This window comes from Siniperca chuatsi, linkage group LG8 (assembly GCF_020085105.1).
Source record: "Siniperca chuatsi isolate FFG_IHB_CAS linkage group LG8, ASM2008510v1, whole genome shotgun sequence".
NCBI classification, from domain to species: Eukaryota; Metazoa; Chordata; class Actinopteri; order Centrarchiformes; family Sinipercidae; genus Siniperca; species Siniperca chuatsi.
This window is the reverse complement of record NC_058049.1, coordinates 15,603,442-15,619,432: the sequence shown is the minus strand read 5'-3', so window position 1 is coordinate 15,619,432 and position 15,991 is coordinate 15,603,442. Positions and strand designations below refer to the sequence as shown.

Below are 15,991 nucleotides of genomic sequence, written 5' to 3'. Positions count from 1 at the left end.
ATAGCACCCATCAATAAGGACATTTTCAGAGAAGCGATACTAATTTGCTTTTCTCACTCTGATGAGAAAAATTCAGATTTTTTTCTGATTGTTTTACAGATCGCTTGAGGGGTCTGTAAAGTCTTTACAGCAGCAGCACATTGAGCAAACATTGTAACACTACATCTCTGGCAGCTACACTGAAATGGCCCAGTAGTCACAGGGAACAGGAAACAAGAAGAATGTGACAGATTTATCAAGCTGATAGCAGAGGCATAGTTATCTTGGGGTTCAATATTTATCAAAGAAAAACATCCGGAGCTGGAGATAAACATCTTATTGAGCATAACAATCTAATCTGACAAACTATCTTGGAGCCTTTTTACTGAAGGTTTTACACACACTCATTTAATGCAGCTAACAGGCTCATGCATCACTAATAATGATCCGATAATATAAAATCTATATATGACACTCTGAAAGGGGTCATTGTGCACTAGTAGTTTTGTGTTTAATACTTGAGTACATTTTGCTGCTAATACATTTGGAGTTTTACTTAGAAGTAAATTTGTTAATGCAGGATTTAAATTTACATTGTGGTAATGATCTCAATACTGCCACCATTGTATCATACCCAGGACACAACACTCCAGGGACAGTGTGAAGAAAATTACACCAGCAGTTGTTTCAAAGTGGCACAGGTTAGACCATGGCGCTGAAAATACAGTTTTTCCTTTCTTGCGTTACCATGGATTTATAGTGTTGTCTTTTAAAAAAGACATACGATGGAGAAGGAGGTGTCCTCTATAGTAGAGAGCACACTGGTCTATTTCCTCTAAATGTTGTTTTTATGGTCCAACCTGCATGTTTTGAACAATCAATCCAGTCATTATGTCCCACCCCAACATCTTGTTAGGATTTTAATGCCAAAAGCAGCAGATTTAATGTATTTATTTACACTAATTACTACCTTCATCATGAACACCAATGCTACACATGGTACTTTCTTGTGCTTTTGAATTACATGAATGCAATGAGTGTAAAATTACTATATTCATGAAGAGGGCTTCTGGTGCTCCTCTTTATGTTAATATACAAGGTATTCCTAAGTAGCTGAGTGTGCAACCTGCTGTTCTATTTAGAGCACATCTACTGTGTATTCATTACAATCAAAATATATTATTCACAACATGTTTGTATTCGCGGCTGCCACTTGGCTCCATTTAGAATAGAAAAATGTCAACAAGCAGGTTGGGAAACCAATTTAACATACAGTATGCAAAAGAAAGCAGGCAGAAAATAAGAAGCATGGAGTGTTTACATTAATTAGTGAAGCATGTTGGCTTTCTTAGATAAGGCTTGGTCTGGCATTTCAGTATCTGTTGATGACTTTACTCCAAGAAAGGAAGTGATAAATGAAAGCTGGTGAGGAAGGAGAGGAGGGATGTTTTTGTTCCACCTGGAGGAAGGATGTGAACAACGGGGCAATCGATGCTCAGTAGGAGGTAACGTAGTGTAACAATCCAACTCTGTGTTTGTGTATTGGTTTTCGTTCACATCTAAGATCTGAGTAACAGGTTACCTCTTTGTTTTCTTCCTTTACCAATCCCTCCCACCACTTCACCAATATAGGCTCAGTCATCACATTAAAGGAGCATCTATCTGAGATGATGATTGGCATCCTCTGCTCCCATCCGTCGATCGAAACTCACACACACACACACAATGTGTATAAGTACACAAAACCACACACACACACCCATAAAAACACTAAATCATAGTTAACATAGTTTCCCACTGGTGTCTTGTGACCAGTCTATCAACCCACTGACCCATGACATTAACCCTGCCTGCATCCAGCAACATGCACTACGTGCAGTCATGCTCCACCTGGTTTCCATGGCAATCAATCCCTCCCTCTCTCCTTGCCTCCTGTGTAATTAGCGCTCTGCGTATTGGTCACAAGCTCTTGTACAGGATACAAACACAGCTCCAACAAGGTTGTGTACTGCCCAACACACACACACACACACGTACATACACTAACACTGTGTGTGTGTGTGAGAGAGAGAGAGAGAGAGAGAGAGAGAGAGAGAGAGAGTATGGTAGGGGGAAATAGGGATTTGGTTTGACATTTTGTAAGAACACCTCTGCTCAGCAGGGATTAGCTCTCTGACATACAGGCCAATTTGTTTTTTAGATAAGGCCCTAGACCCTCCGAGGCCACACACACGAAAATGCACAAAAAGATACTGTATGTACACGTGCTTACTTACACACACACAAATGTACAAGTTGTATGTAAAATACTGCAGTATTGGTATTCTTCCATGTTAATCCTCCTCAAAGCATATTATTAAATAATGGCACATATTGTATTTAATTTACTTTTGAGGAAATATTTAAAACCAATATTTGAAAATGTGTTCACGTTGCAGTTTATAATTATGAACACCTATGGATTATAATAAACCTAAATAACCAAATAATCCTAAACAAAACAGGATGTGGAGAGGAATTTTGTGCCGGTGTGGATGAAGTATCTCGCTCAAGGACTCGTGTCAGGGCGGATATGTAGTTCTTCCAATGAGTTCTCATATCAAATCAACAAAATAGGTAGCTTGTCAGAGAGCATCTTCCTGTAGTTAAATGGGCACACCACCAATTTTACACATCAAGATCAAGTAAATAGTGAAAATAGTTGTATAATGTCTTCTGTGGCTTGCTTGAAAGACTTGGGCATTTGTCATTGTCTCTTTATCCTACAAAATAGACGATGGGAAATGTAGGATTCAGTGTTTTTGGATCTTGACCTTTGTTAGAGACTAAAAGTCACAATATCTCTGCCTCTGATTCTTCCTCCTTAATCTGTGTCTTGCAAGTCCCCCAACTTTATGGAATATTAAATTGCTGCAGTACCCATTTAGGGTAAGGTTATGGTTATCACTGTCATGGTTAAAGGAAACCGACACAGATTAGACATGAACCCTGTTTTCAGGCCTCCTCACCTTTAGGATTTGCTGCACTATAAAAATGTCACACCATTCCTGCTTTGGCACTGAACATGCTAATAGGTCACTTTAAACTGCTTGAACAACCGCAACTGCTGTTTTTCTCAGTACTTCGTAATGTGCTCAAGATTTCAGGTTTTGCATGTTTTGTAGTTTCATGCCATGGGAACAAAATGTTAACTATAACTGCAACTGAAACTACCACTAGTCCTTCACATACAGTAGATGATGATGTAGTTTTTTAGTATTTTTTGATCATCTTACCTTCTTAACTTCGTACTTGATGGCCAGTTTGACGCGGCTGAGGCAGGGTCGGTTGTAGGGGCTTGGAGGGCACTGGTCCACGTCGCCGTTCAGTATGGCTTCCACTTCCTCTGTGTTCCGACAAAGGTCCAACACACCCACCACAAAATCCTTACACTGCATGGACAGCTTACGGTAGTCATTCTGCATGAGTCAGGGATGGAGGTGAATAGTTGAGTAGGGAGGGAAGAGACAGGGAGAGAGGAAAGACAGAATAAAGGACAGGAAGGAACAATGCAGGGAGAAGAGAAATGTAAAACAGAATCGACTTTGAGTCAATCATGTAAACACCTGATTTCCGACAATGCAATGTTCTTCAAATGTAAAAACCAGAACGTTTCTTTCAACTTATAAAGACCAAAACTTGGATCTTGGAGTTGAAACAAATCAGAGTTATGAATATGCGTCTTTCCATTGTCTTTTTTAATGATTGCCTGTGAGCCAACACTTCACTAGAATGGGTGTGTGTTTTCCATCAGTTTTTATAATGGAACCATCACTATTGTTGCTTCTTTAAACCTTTTTGTGGAGTGAAGCTAATACTGAAGGTGTTATGAAGATGTGAGTTTTTAAGAATTGTGAATACATACTACTACTTCTGGAACCCTGGTAGTTGAATCTAACTTTGCCCACTTCACTGCAATTCACAATTCCTGTCAGGCCTTTCAACCCTCTCTCCTCCTGTTCTTTCAACCATCGTTCCAGTTTCAACCCTTTGCCCCTCTGCCTTGTGGCCCCCACAGTTCACTTCTCACCCTTCTTTCTTACACTATCTCCCCTTGCCCTCCTGCCTCTGTTCCTCAACAGTTGGCCAAGCAGGTAAACAGTCAGCAGATTGGGGCTTCTGCAAGTTTAGATTCCCTAAGGACTGATTCTCATTATGCATTCACCACCGTGTTTGTTCTGTGTTCAAACACACACTACAGTGTATTGATAATGCCCACTCTCATCTAGCTGGGGATACCAGCAAAAAGTTGAAAAAAATTACATTTTACTTTCACTTTCTTTTAGGGTACACTTTTGCTGTAAGCAGGAATGACTAAGTATGTATGTAGAGTACTTACTGTATTTTAGTGCACCTACTGTCCATGAACATTATTTGCATTCCTCCAGGCTTGTTTAAGTGAGGGAGTTTCTTGAATATAAAATAGTGTGATCAGTTTTGTGCAGTCACAGTTCATTTGTACTCTTAAATACCAAAAAGTTGCAATATATGCAAAATATAAAATCGGGCCAATCAGGCTTGGATTTATCATAGGAAAAAAAAATTAACAGCATGTTAGATAAGATTAGTAAAAAGGCCCACCACTATCCACAAATTAAAAAGTAAATTCTGGGTGTCAAGCAATGGCAGCAAGCATCTATTTGCCCTTTGGGGACATGAAGGAAAAGGTGTATTTTACCTTTAGGCTGCTAAGTGAAAACAATCCATTACAATCTCATTTCTGTTTACATTCAGGGAAAGGCAAGGCTTCAGGGTAGTACATGTACAAGAATGTTTTTATTAATCAATGATATTTGCATCATAAGACACACATCAAGAACACACACACACACCCATTCAGTATATGTGAAAATCCAATCACAATTTAAGGTATGTGGTTTGTGCCTCAGGGCCCGAGATAAAGGAAAGGGAACGATTTTGTCAGATGGAGACACAGCAGTGTGAAGCAGAGTGAGAATGGTTACAGATGAGTGAACTGAGGGGGACATGAGCCAAGCCTCAAGCACGGAGGGGGGGAGGGAGATGGAAGATGGAGAGATGAGAAGAAGAGAGAGATTGTATTACTGCACTTCAGTGGACAGTCACCACCATCAGTTTACCTCTTTTTTGCCCGCTTTCTCTGTCGCTGTGTCTTAATTTAAACTAAAATTGGCAAGACTAAAGAACAAAACCAGTATAATGTGATTAAAATAATCAAACAACAACCTCTGCCGCCTTACTTCTTTCACTCTCTGTCTCTCTCTCTCTCTCTGTCTGTCTCTCCTAAGGGTATGTGGAGGGTGTGTGTGTGTCCAGAGGCTCTTATGAGAAATTGATGGGCTGTCTTGAATTGTAAGATGTCTGAAGATAAATGTTAGGCTGTTAGGGAGGTCCTGATGTGCCTTTAGATGTGCTCCACTAGCAGCACTCTCATCTCTGCACTCTGACAGGTTACGTATGTGTACCAGTGGGTGAGAAAGTGGTGTTTGCTTGCACTTGATTATGTATACATGTGTACACATTTTTATTTTCTGTAAGCACAAGTGGATACATGAGCTGTGTCCCATACTACATTCTGTTAAATGTATGCAATGTATACATTTAGCATGTTAACATGGTAACATTAAGCATGTAACATGTTTTATGTTAGCATGTTATATGTTGCTATATTGCATTCATTTAAAAATACAGTGGAGGTTATAGTGGATTGAAGTGCTGGACAGGTAGAAATCATGACACCTTGGTGGTGATATATAAAACATTATAGAGGATAATGAAAATCAAATCAAATCAAATCAAATCATTAATTAAATGAATGGCAATCCGTCCAAAGTGTTGAACCATAGACTGCATATTAATATGTGGTATCGATGTCCCACCCATACACCCGGCCGACTCAATTGCGAGCCGGCCTCAGCTGTTAATCTTGATGTGTAACCCCATTTTTGAGCATCAAATAACTAATTAAAACCAATGATGCCTCAAGCTATGCCCTAACTTTTATCCCCCATGTTTGATTTCCCCATGTGAAACAGGTTTAAGGCTATTGGCACACAGTCAATATTATTTGATATTTTAACGTAATGAGAGGATGATGAGAAGAGGGACAGGGAGTCAAATAAAGAGAGAAGACAGGGGAGTGATAATGAGATGGTAATGAGACAGATGAGCTCCAACACAACTCTGGTCCCTCAGGTGAGCCCTTCTCATTAACTTGCCTGGAGACAGGAAACAAAATGACAAGCAGAAAGGCTGAATGGCAAACCCAATGGTGGGCAGAAGGATAGAGGAATGGATGAATGAATGAAGGACAGACAGAAATGAACAGAGAGCGGAGGAGAAAAATGCAGCAACACATGGGCGGACAAAGGGAGACAAATAAGCAAAGAAACAGAAATGTTATCAGATCATTATTTTCCTTCTGGTTCAATTATATGATCATGCTTTCTACATTAATGATCTCGACTATAAATATAATTCAGTATGCAATCAATGGGAGCTGAGCAGTGTCGGCTACTCCAAAGTGAAACATACCTGTAATTTAATGTTCGTTAAAATGGAGTAATAGTCCTTCTTGCCCTTAGCTAACTGCTGAAAAGGGCTAATTATAATATAGTCATCTTTTGACTTTCAGAATCATATCGTGATGATTTTATCTTACACATTTGTGTCCAAATTAATGATTTTGAGCAAGCTGTAATTAAAAACTTAAAAAGAATAGCTATTTGAACTTTTGATTAAACCATGATTTTTGTCTCTTGTAATGCATAATTTTAATATCAGGTTGATTATATTATTTCATTTGAGTTTTTATGGCATTTTTGCCTTTATTTGATATCATTATATTATTGCAGAGAGAGAGATGGTAATGACATGGTTCTGTGAATCAAATGTACATTATGTATTTTAACCACGCGTACACCAAGACAACTCCAGTTTAATTTTTTGTGTGTTTTTGCATTGATTTGCCATTTTTTAAATATATATTGATAACAGAACTATCCTTATTAATATAAGTAGTAGTATTATTGGTCAACTGGTGACATTATTTTTCCCCCAAAGTTGTTCTACAATGTGGCTGTTCTTCTTTCTCAGTGAGTTTCTCTCTTTTGTCAGTGAGTGTGCTGGCCTTAATAACCCAAGCCAACTGATTCGGGACAGGTGTACCAGCTGGAACAGTAGACAGGACTCATCTCCCTCTCCACTTCAAGCCAGTACTTAATTCTGGAGAGATTGCATTGGTAATAGGTAGATCAGAAGAGTAATATAAAGCTGGGAGTGCGCTGGGAAATCTAGTCTAGTGACTAAGTTGAATCATTGGCAGGAATGGGTTGAAACATTGGCAGAGATGGAGCACTCATTCAGCACTATGTCCCTATTCTGCCTAAACTCATGAAAAAATAAAGAAATAAAACAATGTCAGGGAATGTGTGAATGGAAGGACTGTAATCATACTTAATGTGATACATTACACAAATTTACATTTACAATATAGCCGTTTTATCATTCTAAAGTCTTTAAATTAAATGTATTGTGTACTTGTCTTCTGCACGCCACTCTGCCAAATCGTATGTCAACCCTTTGCCAACCCATATAAAATAGTATGTTTGTGTGTGTTCAAGAACGTGAGGGGATAGATAAAGTAAAATACTGATAAATACAAAACAAATAGGCAAAGATGTTGAGAAAAACATAGAAACCAAAACCACCTTACCTTAAACTCTGTCTCAATGTTGGCCAGTCTTGCCAGTTCATTGCTGAGCTCGAGGGCAGTCAGAACAGGGTCTTCACTGCTGAGTGACAGGTAAGCTGCACTGGCCAGGCCCTTATATGCATTCATCCTGGAGCGTGAGTGACTGAACGAGTCTTTCTTCTGTTTCTCCACACATTCTGAACACTTACAGAAGTAGTCATGTGGCCTTTCTATGCGGGCCCCCTTTGTCAAAAGGATGTGGACGATCTCGTACTCCTGGCAGTGAGCAGCCAGGATGACGGGCGTGACATCATGCGAAAAACGTGTTCCATCCTCGTCATAAGCAAAAAAAAAGTCGTCATCACGCATCTCCTGCTCCAGAGGGCTCAAAGCCAGTCGGAGACCCCCACCAAAAGCAGGATGGGCGAGAATGGCTTCAACGATTCGAACATAACCCTTTGAGATAGCTAAAAGCAGACCATCCCCAATCCTAGCCAAACCATCCTTCTTTAGAAGCAGCTCAGTCACTTCTAGGTGTTCATTGCCCACTGCCAACTGCAAAGCATTCTGGCCCATGTAGTCCACACAATTGAAGTTGAGGGTTTTCGACTCTTCCAGCATTTTGCGGACCACAGGAATGTTCCCGTATTCAGCAGCATCCAGAAAACGCTCCTCCTCTGCAGTGAGGGGCGAGCCACGTTCATTGAACATGTAGGCCGGGCCTCGCACTGCCTGGCGACGCCCCTTCTCTCTTAGTGTGGTGTGCCGGCGATGCATGGCTTCCACCCTGGAGACAGTAAAGAGGAGAGCGAACAGTGAAGGAATGATGAAGTGATGGAGGGTGAGGGAAAGAAAAGTGGAGAGCAAATGATGGAGGTAAAAGGAAAAGACAGATTCATTAGTTACATCAAACTGACTATAGTGTAACAAGGGTCCTCCATGGACAGGGACGGGTCAAACACAATCAGCAGTGCTTAACACAGACTTCTCCCCTGACCCCAGAGAAAGCTCCACCAAGTCATCTGTGATATATCTGTCCCCGGCCAGATCAATGAACCACTACCAAGGTCAAAGCTCAATGTGGGGCATTCTCAGTTCAACAGCTCTGATTGGCAAGCGAGAGATGAAGCTGTCACCTTAATTGGCTCTGGCATGACAAACTCACACCATGGGTCAGTGGTCATCCAAAAAAGGTCTTTGTCCAGTACTGAATCTGTCTTTATCCATCCACACATGCATTTCACAGAGACATAAACATGTGCCTCCTATTCAATATGTCTTCATTTTGTTTTCTTCCTAAAGTGAGCACTATTTCCAGTGACACACCGTCACATCCCAGCAGGACAGAGCGGGTAAAAAATCTTCTTCATCAATAGGGACTTGTCAAATAGAACTAGCTGTACCTTGCACAGAACCCCTGGAAATCATTCCTGTTACTGCACAACACATTTTATTGGGACTATTGTGCTCCTCCTATTGTATTTTAAAAATACAAAGCTCTGTCACAATGTCTGCTTCTGCCGTGTGGCCTGACACTCTGACCCACATACATAAAAAAGCCTTGATGTTCCCCAAAGCTGCAAAAATGAGAGGGAGAAAGACTGAGTGAAGGAAAAGATACTGGATATGGCTATGCTTTGAAATGAGAAGTGGGAATGGGAAATGATTATCCAGAACAGTTTAGTTCACCAGTATGAAATAACCAATTTAGGCTTGAGATTTAATTTATTTAATGCTACTATGATAGCATGTCACTTATAATAATAATAATTTCACAGCCTGCAGTTGTATATTACCTTTTGTGTGCATGTGAAAAAATTTTGTATGCACGTATCTGAATGTGTGACTTTGTAAAAAGGTTTTGCAGCTGTAGAAATATTTTGTGTATGTGTAATTAAAATGTGTGCAGGAATATTTTCAACAGTGAGGCTTCACACAATCTGAGAGATGGACAAACAACTGTCCTATCTTTGTATGCGACACTGAAGTTACAAGCACGAATTCTGGCCCTGTTTTAATGCCTGTGCTGACTAGCTAATCAGCACGTTGCCCACTGACCATCCAATCAGAGGAAGTCAAACTGTCCAATCAGAGGGCAACAGGTTCTAGCATGTTCTGGTTACTTCATTCATGTGTAGTATCCTGGAGTCAACATGAAGGAGGCCAAGGGAGACGGGTTCAGTTTGTTCTCAAGTCTTTTCTGGTAAGTAGCAGTGAGCCTCTCCTACTGTAACTGTTAACATTTTGAACATTAGAATTACAGGTTTGGTTTTTGTATTGTCCATACAAAAGATTTTCAATATAATTCTGCACTTTTGTGTTATCTGAATTGGTGCAGTGACCTTACAAATAACAAGGGGTCCAGTTTCACAATAAGACCAAAATAAAAAAACAGGTAAGGTTATTTGTAATTACCTTTACTTTGCATGTGTTTGTGTAGGTGTGTGTGTATCCACAGAAAGCTGGACATTGAAGGAAAAGCTGCAAATGGAAACTTTTTCATGATCGAAACATTCCCTGGGGGCGTCATATGACGTGGAACTGAGATGAAGAGAGCTCACCAAGGAAAATCACTGTGGGAGTATGTGTGTGTGTATGAGAGACAGAATGTGTGTGTTTATGTCAGTATGCGTTTAAAGGGTATAAAAGGTCTGCAGTTCTTGATTTTCGATTTACACAATAGCTGTTTATGCCTTAGGCTGCCAATCAATGGTAGATGATAACATCTCACTTTCTCCCCCTTTTTCTCCCTTTCTCTCGCACACACATACGCACACACATGCACAATTGCAGACAATTTCACAAATTAACACACACAAGAATACAAATCTGGACATAAGGTGCACCCCTGGATTGACAGGTGTGTGACAACATCAGCACCATCAGCTTGCATACAGAATGTGGACACAACATACATCATCTGTAAAATGTTTATTGACCTTATAATAATAGAAGGCATTTGCTTCTTAAGGCCATAGTTTACAATGTTGAGTTACTACAATGTATTATGCTGTAAGGTGTACCTAATATCTCCCCCAAACCCCCACTTCCACACACACACACACTCTCTCTCTCTCTCTCTCTCTCACATACATATTTTGTAAGCATTGGGAGGATTCCTCATAAATGAGGGGACAGCCTGGCTGCCAGCCCATTTAGATAACCTTATAGTCAGGTAATGAATCGCCATTTTCCATCCCTCTCTATCTTCCTCTCCATCCATCTCTGACTGTTTGTGATTCTGATCTGAAATAGAATTTACCTGCATCATTTCTGTGCGGAATTACAGTCACAACGACAGGAGGAGGCAGACACAATGGAGATGGATTGCTAGAGAGAAAGTGTGTGTGTGTGTGTGTGTGTGTGTGTGTGTGTGTGTGTGTGTGTGTGTGTGTGTGTGTGTGTGTGTGTGTGTGTGTGTGTGTGTGTGTGTGTGTGTGATAGAGAGAGACAGAGAGGGAGAGAGAGAGAGGAGAGGGACAAAGATGAACGGGAAGAAAAATGCATGAGTGACGGAGGGATTGTGTATTTGTATGTCTGCTTATATTCTTAAGACTTAAGGTCACATTACCATTGTTGCAACAAAGACCACCAGACTTCATTTCCCACATGGGTGCAGCAGAACATGATGTCATGCTACATGTATTACAAAATGCACCATGCACCATGCAAACATCATACTCCATCCCATCCCTCTAGAGTCGCCTCTCTGCCTACCTGTTGAATATAAATCCAGTATTCACCCACCTTTAATCCCTGCTTTGGTTCACAGACACATGAGAAAAAATATCTGGGTTTATGTAGCTTGCTAGATGTTTGACTGTCCTCACTTGTTTATTCACCCTTTCACACTTAGCAGGTAGCATATAATCAGCTTGTGTAAAGGGAGTGTGGATTTACTGACAGGTGAATCGAAATAATGAACTGAAAGTTGGAATGGGCTGTAGAAATGGGTTATGATTCGTAGTGGGATCTGCAGTGTTGGAAACCTTTTCACATTTCATTTGATTTAGTGTTAATGGACTGTTTGAAGCAACTAGCAATATGATTATATGTTTACAGTTATTAATCCATAAACCACACACTGCACCCATTCAGCTGTTACTGAGTCCACGTAGCTTTCATTTTGATGCTGCATCCAAGTAAGAGGCTGCTGCAGATCACTCAGAGCCCTGTCCAAGCAAGCAGCTCCCTCTCCTATTAACAACAAAACTGTCAGAAAAGGGAGAAACTATCTTGCACCACTGCCACTGGTGATTCCAACTATAGTACAACACACCAGTGCAGAAATAGTCTCTTAACCAGCCAAGCTGTAGTTCTTTCATCCAACAGATATTGTATTTGGATTATATTATATTGGCAAGCATTATTCATTTAAAGTAAGCCAGTTTGTGAAATAGGTAACCTACCAAAGAAAAATAATCAGCTGGCTCTGCTTTGAGTTATAAGACTTCAATTTGAGTTACATTTTTGTGTGTTTAGGAGCCTTTGGAGTTCTGATTTCTGAAACTTTAGAATTAGCTGCCAAGAAACAACTATTGAAATGCATGAATGAACCACGGTCACATGACTTAAGTTCAAAAATTAGCTGACAGCCAGAAAGTAACTGTTATCATGAACTCACCTCGTGTTGTTGAGGTATGAAGCCAAGAAGACAATATCCACTGTGACTGTGTTAGAAATTTTGCACTCAAATTAATGAAAAGCATACATGGATGGAGGGAAGTAAACCCATCTAGAAACACATGGTTTTTTTGGAATGTCAGTCAGCATTAATGTAACTGTTATTACTACTGGGCGGAAACAAGCAAAACCCCACATATGATCTTTTAAAAGGTGCAGTCAACATAGTTTTATTCCAATCAATGAATATTAGCACATAGAAAGCGCTTTTACACTTGTTGGAAAAATAAAAAAAAAAACACTTAGAGTGCAGCTTCAGCATACAATGCAAATTTCATACATAATATCACTTACTCCCCTGGTCTTCTGTCATGAACTCTTTATAATCAGTTTTGAATTGATCAAAATATCCTCTTTTCTACAGTTGAACTTTCTAAGGTTGGCCCACCAGGTTCATTATTTTCAGTTTAAGCAGTCAACTAGGTTAGGTAATTTACCGGTGAACTAGAGAAAAAGAAAAGATGATGAATCAGGATGAAATATGAAATCAAATTTTGAGGCTAATGAGTGAAAAAGAGAGAAGTTTCGACTTTATTTACAGAATGGACTGATGAGTTCATACTTTATCAGTGCACAGACATGAGCAGAACATTTTAGAATAGTTACACTCTCAGTTCTCTTTCTCTTCCTGTCTTTCCCCTTCTTTTTTTATCAAATTCACACACACACATAGACACTCTTTCAAGCAGTAAATTGCCAATTTTTAAGATCAAAGGTGAGTTGCTCACCATATTTCACTGGTAATGAGAAACAGGCATGTTCACCATCTCTTACCATCTCTTTTACACACACACACACACAAAAAGGCGTCCAACATTTAACCTTGTCAGGCATCAGTGAGAGCATACATGCTTCTTTTACATGCAAGGCCTTTTAAGATGAACGCTGGTGTATCAAAGGAGCAGACCAGGGAAGATCAAAGACCCAAAACTGAGGCCTGCCATTCTCAAAATCTGATAGCGATAGCTCAGCAAGCCGAGCTACATGAATATCCATCAAGTGTCACCATTTATGTCCCATTTGTGTGGATGTGTCCTGCATGGATGCAATGGACACAGTGAAGTAGTTAAACATGTAGGATAATTGAGTGAAATTATATAGAGGTTCCCAATTAGGGTTTTGTGAGTGTGTCTGTGCATGTTTAGTGTGTGTGATGAGTGTGACATTGTGGGGATGTATTGTGCAAGCCGATTTCTGTAGTCTGCTCCAGCTCAGTGTCACATGGTTGTGCCCCATGTGTCTCTCTCTTACTCAGACTAACACACAGCACACACACAATCCCTGCTGACTACTACTTATGGATTCATGCACTGGAACCAATCAAGATGCTCTCTCTCAACACAAGGACAACATAAGGGCTGTAGCTGGAAAACCCCCAGAGACACACTTATTCATTCAAACTCACATACCCTTCACTTCCGGTATACATGCTGCACATGCATTCACAAGGGACATGCTACAGTCTAACCATAGCCACACACAGTCAGCTGAATAGAATGAGGTGGGAGAGAGAGAGGCATCCCAGTTATTTGTAAATAATATTCAAGGTAGAAACACCATATTTCAGGGCAAGCTAAGTAAAAATAACAGCAAAAAAGTTTAAATGTGACTCAGTTAACACAAACTTAACGCACCTTCTGCAAATGTCCCATTTAAGAAGGTACAACAGTTTTCAATTTAAGCAGTGCATGACAGCAAACTATATGATGATCCTCCAGTAATACTAATGGACTGTATATCACAGTCCCCTTGATGTCACCCATAAGGGACCTGTAAAGCACAGCTGAGTGTCCATCACTGGTCCATAGCTGCACAGACAGGTGAATACAGCTGGCTCAGTGAAAATCATGGCTGCTTTACTCTACTCTCTCCAAAACTGACCTCTACTTGTTGACATTCCAGGCGGATTAGTTGCTGTTGATTAAATTCTCTCAACCCAGAATAGCTGTGCCATGTCTAAACTATCGCTGAGCAGCCTCTTGGCATAACTGCAGTTTGTAAATAAGCACATGGACTCTACACAAGGCCGCGCGAAACTGGTCACTTCACTTATTTATCATCTCTCTGGATAGATGAATAAAAGTTGTGGGTGAATATAAAAGGATGACTCACGTTTGCCTGGTTTCGGAGCTGAGCTCGGTGTCGATTTGTTCAACAGAGTAGTGGTTCCCGGGGTCCGAGAGCTCCGGAGCCAGGTGGAGTCTCTGTCCGTGGTGCTGAAAGCGCTCAGTGGTCGCCGCGCCTCGTCGTCTCCACTTGGGGAACGGGTCATCGTAGTGGTCGTACACTGCATCTATCCGCACATCCTGCCGCGAACGAAACGGAGAGCCGGTGTCCCCGGTGTCCTCGTGGAACTTTGGCGGTGTGAGGGGTAGGGAGTCCCCGGGTTCCCGGTTCTCTGGAGACGGGTGAAGACACTCCGGAGAAGCGAAGTAAGGCGGGTCTGTGTCCCCCAGCAGAGGAGAAGCGGAGGAGAAGAGGTCTAGGTGCCGCGGAGAGGAAGGAGATCCTCGGGGAAGACAGGCGGACAGAGGCGGGGAGGGAGATTCAGAGAGATGCCCTCTCTCGCCGCTGTCGCTTTCCTCTCCCTCGTCAGACATTGGGAGAGTTCGTGAACAACATATACTTTAAATATGTGTAGCTATGTGACAGACATTTAACGATGTTTGTCAAAGTTTCAACCGCGCAAGTTTCTTCTGAGCCACGCAGCAGCGATGAGCCAAGCCTCCACCTTTACACAAGAGTGCAAGCACCAATTAGAAAGCACCCAGAGTGCGCGCGCAGGGAGCCAGCCCTTTACAAAATGGAAGAAAATGAATAAGCGGCAACACCACAAAATAGCTTAACTTACACATGGGACTGGCCTACAAAAAATGATTACATGTTATGCTTACAAATACTATCGAGAAAAACAAATAGGTCACGATTTCAGTCTGATGTAGTTGAATGTTTGATAATGCTTTTTTACCTTTAAAACACATTTTACTGCTGTTCTAGTGCGCTAACACAAATACGCACACATAACTGACTTTTTACCTCGTAAGAGAAAGACAGAAGACGGTGACCTGGGCTACTAACGAATAAAAACTGAAACAATAAAACAATGTCCTCCAAATTTCTTTGTAAGAGCGTTTGCAGGGTGACCGGACCCCTTTGTTTTGAACTCATGTTTCAAAAGAGGAGAGGGGTGAGAGAGAGAGGTGGAGGGAGAAAGAATCCAGTAAAGAGAAAGAGTTGGAGGTTGGTTGGGAAGTGAAGGGGTTAACATGCCCACCTGTTGTATGCCAATTACTGGTACTGACATAATCTTGTTATTGCACCAGAGAACACGCAATTAATACTTAAAGTAGCCCACATCTAATCTCAGTGGTAAGTTTATTTTAGGGTAGGCCTACATTAAGTCCTTGCTTGCTATTTGGTAGGTTTAGACAAATCTGAACACAAAGCCTTTAAGGTCTCTGGCTTGAGATATAAAGAGAAAGATAATACAGTGTTTGAATATTACTCTGTTAAGTGTGTATCCTTGTGTGTGTGTGGTCCTGTAATTAGAGGCAGAGACATTAGTCTGATGGAGACTTCCTGCACCCCCACACAGACAATAACCAGTCCCAACTCAGC

At 40.9% G+C, this 15,991-nt stretch overlaps 1 protein-coding gene across 3 annotated transcripts in view; it reads right to left on the bottom strand.

Moving 5' to 3' along the window:
* Positions 1–15,156, bottom strand: part of LOC122880549 (short transient receptor potential channel 7-like) — a 48,776-nt gene extending 33,620 nt beyond the window's left edge. Inside the window, exons 1-3 of one of the 3 annotated variants that reach the window (XM_044205803.1) lie at positions 14,486–15,156; positions 7,712–8,477; positions 3,255–3,437 (exon numbers count right to left, since the gene is read on the bottom strand). In XM_044205803.1, the coding sequence (XP_044061738.1) occupies positions 3,255–3,437; positions 7,712–8,477; positions 14,486–14,973 (1,437 nt within the window). In that variant the 5' untranslated portion in view covers positions 14,974–15,156. The remainder of the gene's footprint in view (positions 1–3,254; positions 3,438–7,711; positions 8,478–14,485) is intronic. The other 2 variants (XM_044205802.1, XM_044205801.1) reach the window with 2 other exon arrangements.
* Positions 15,157–15,991: the final 835 nt, after the last annotated feature.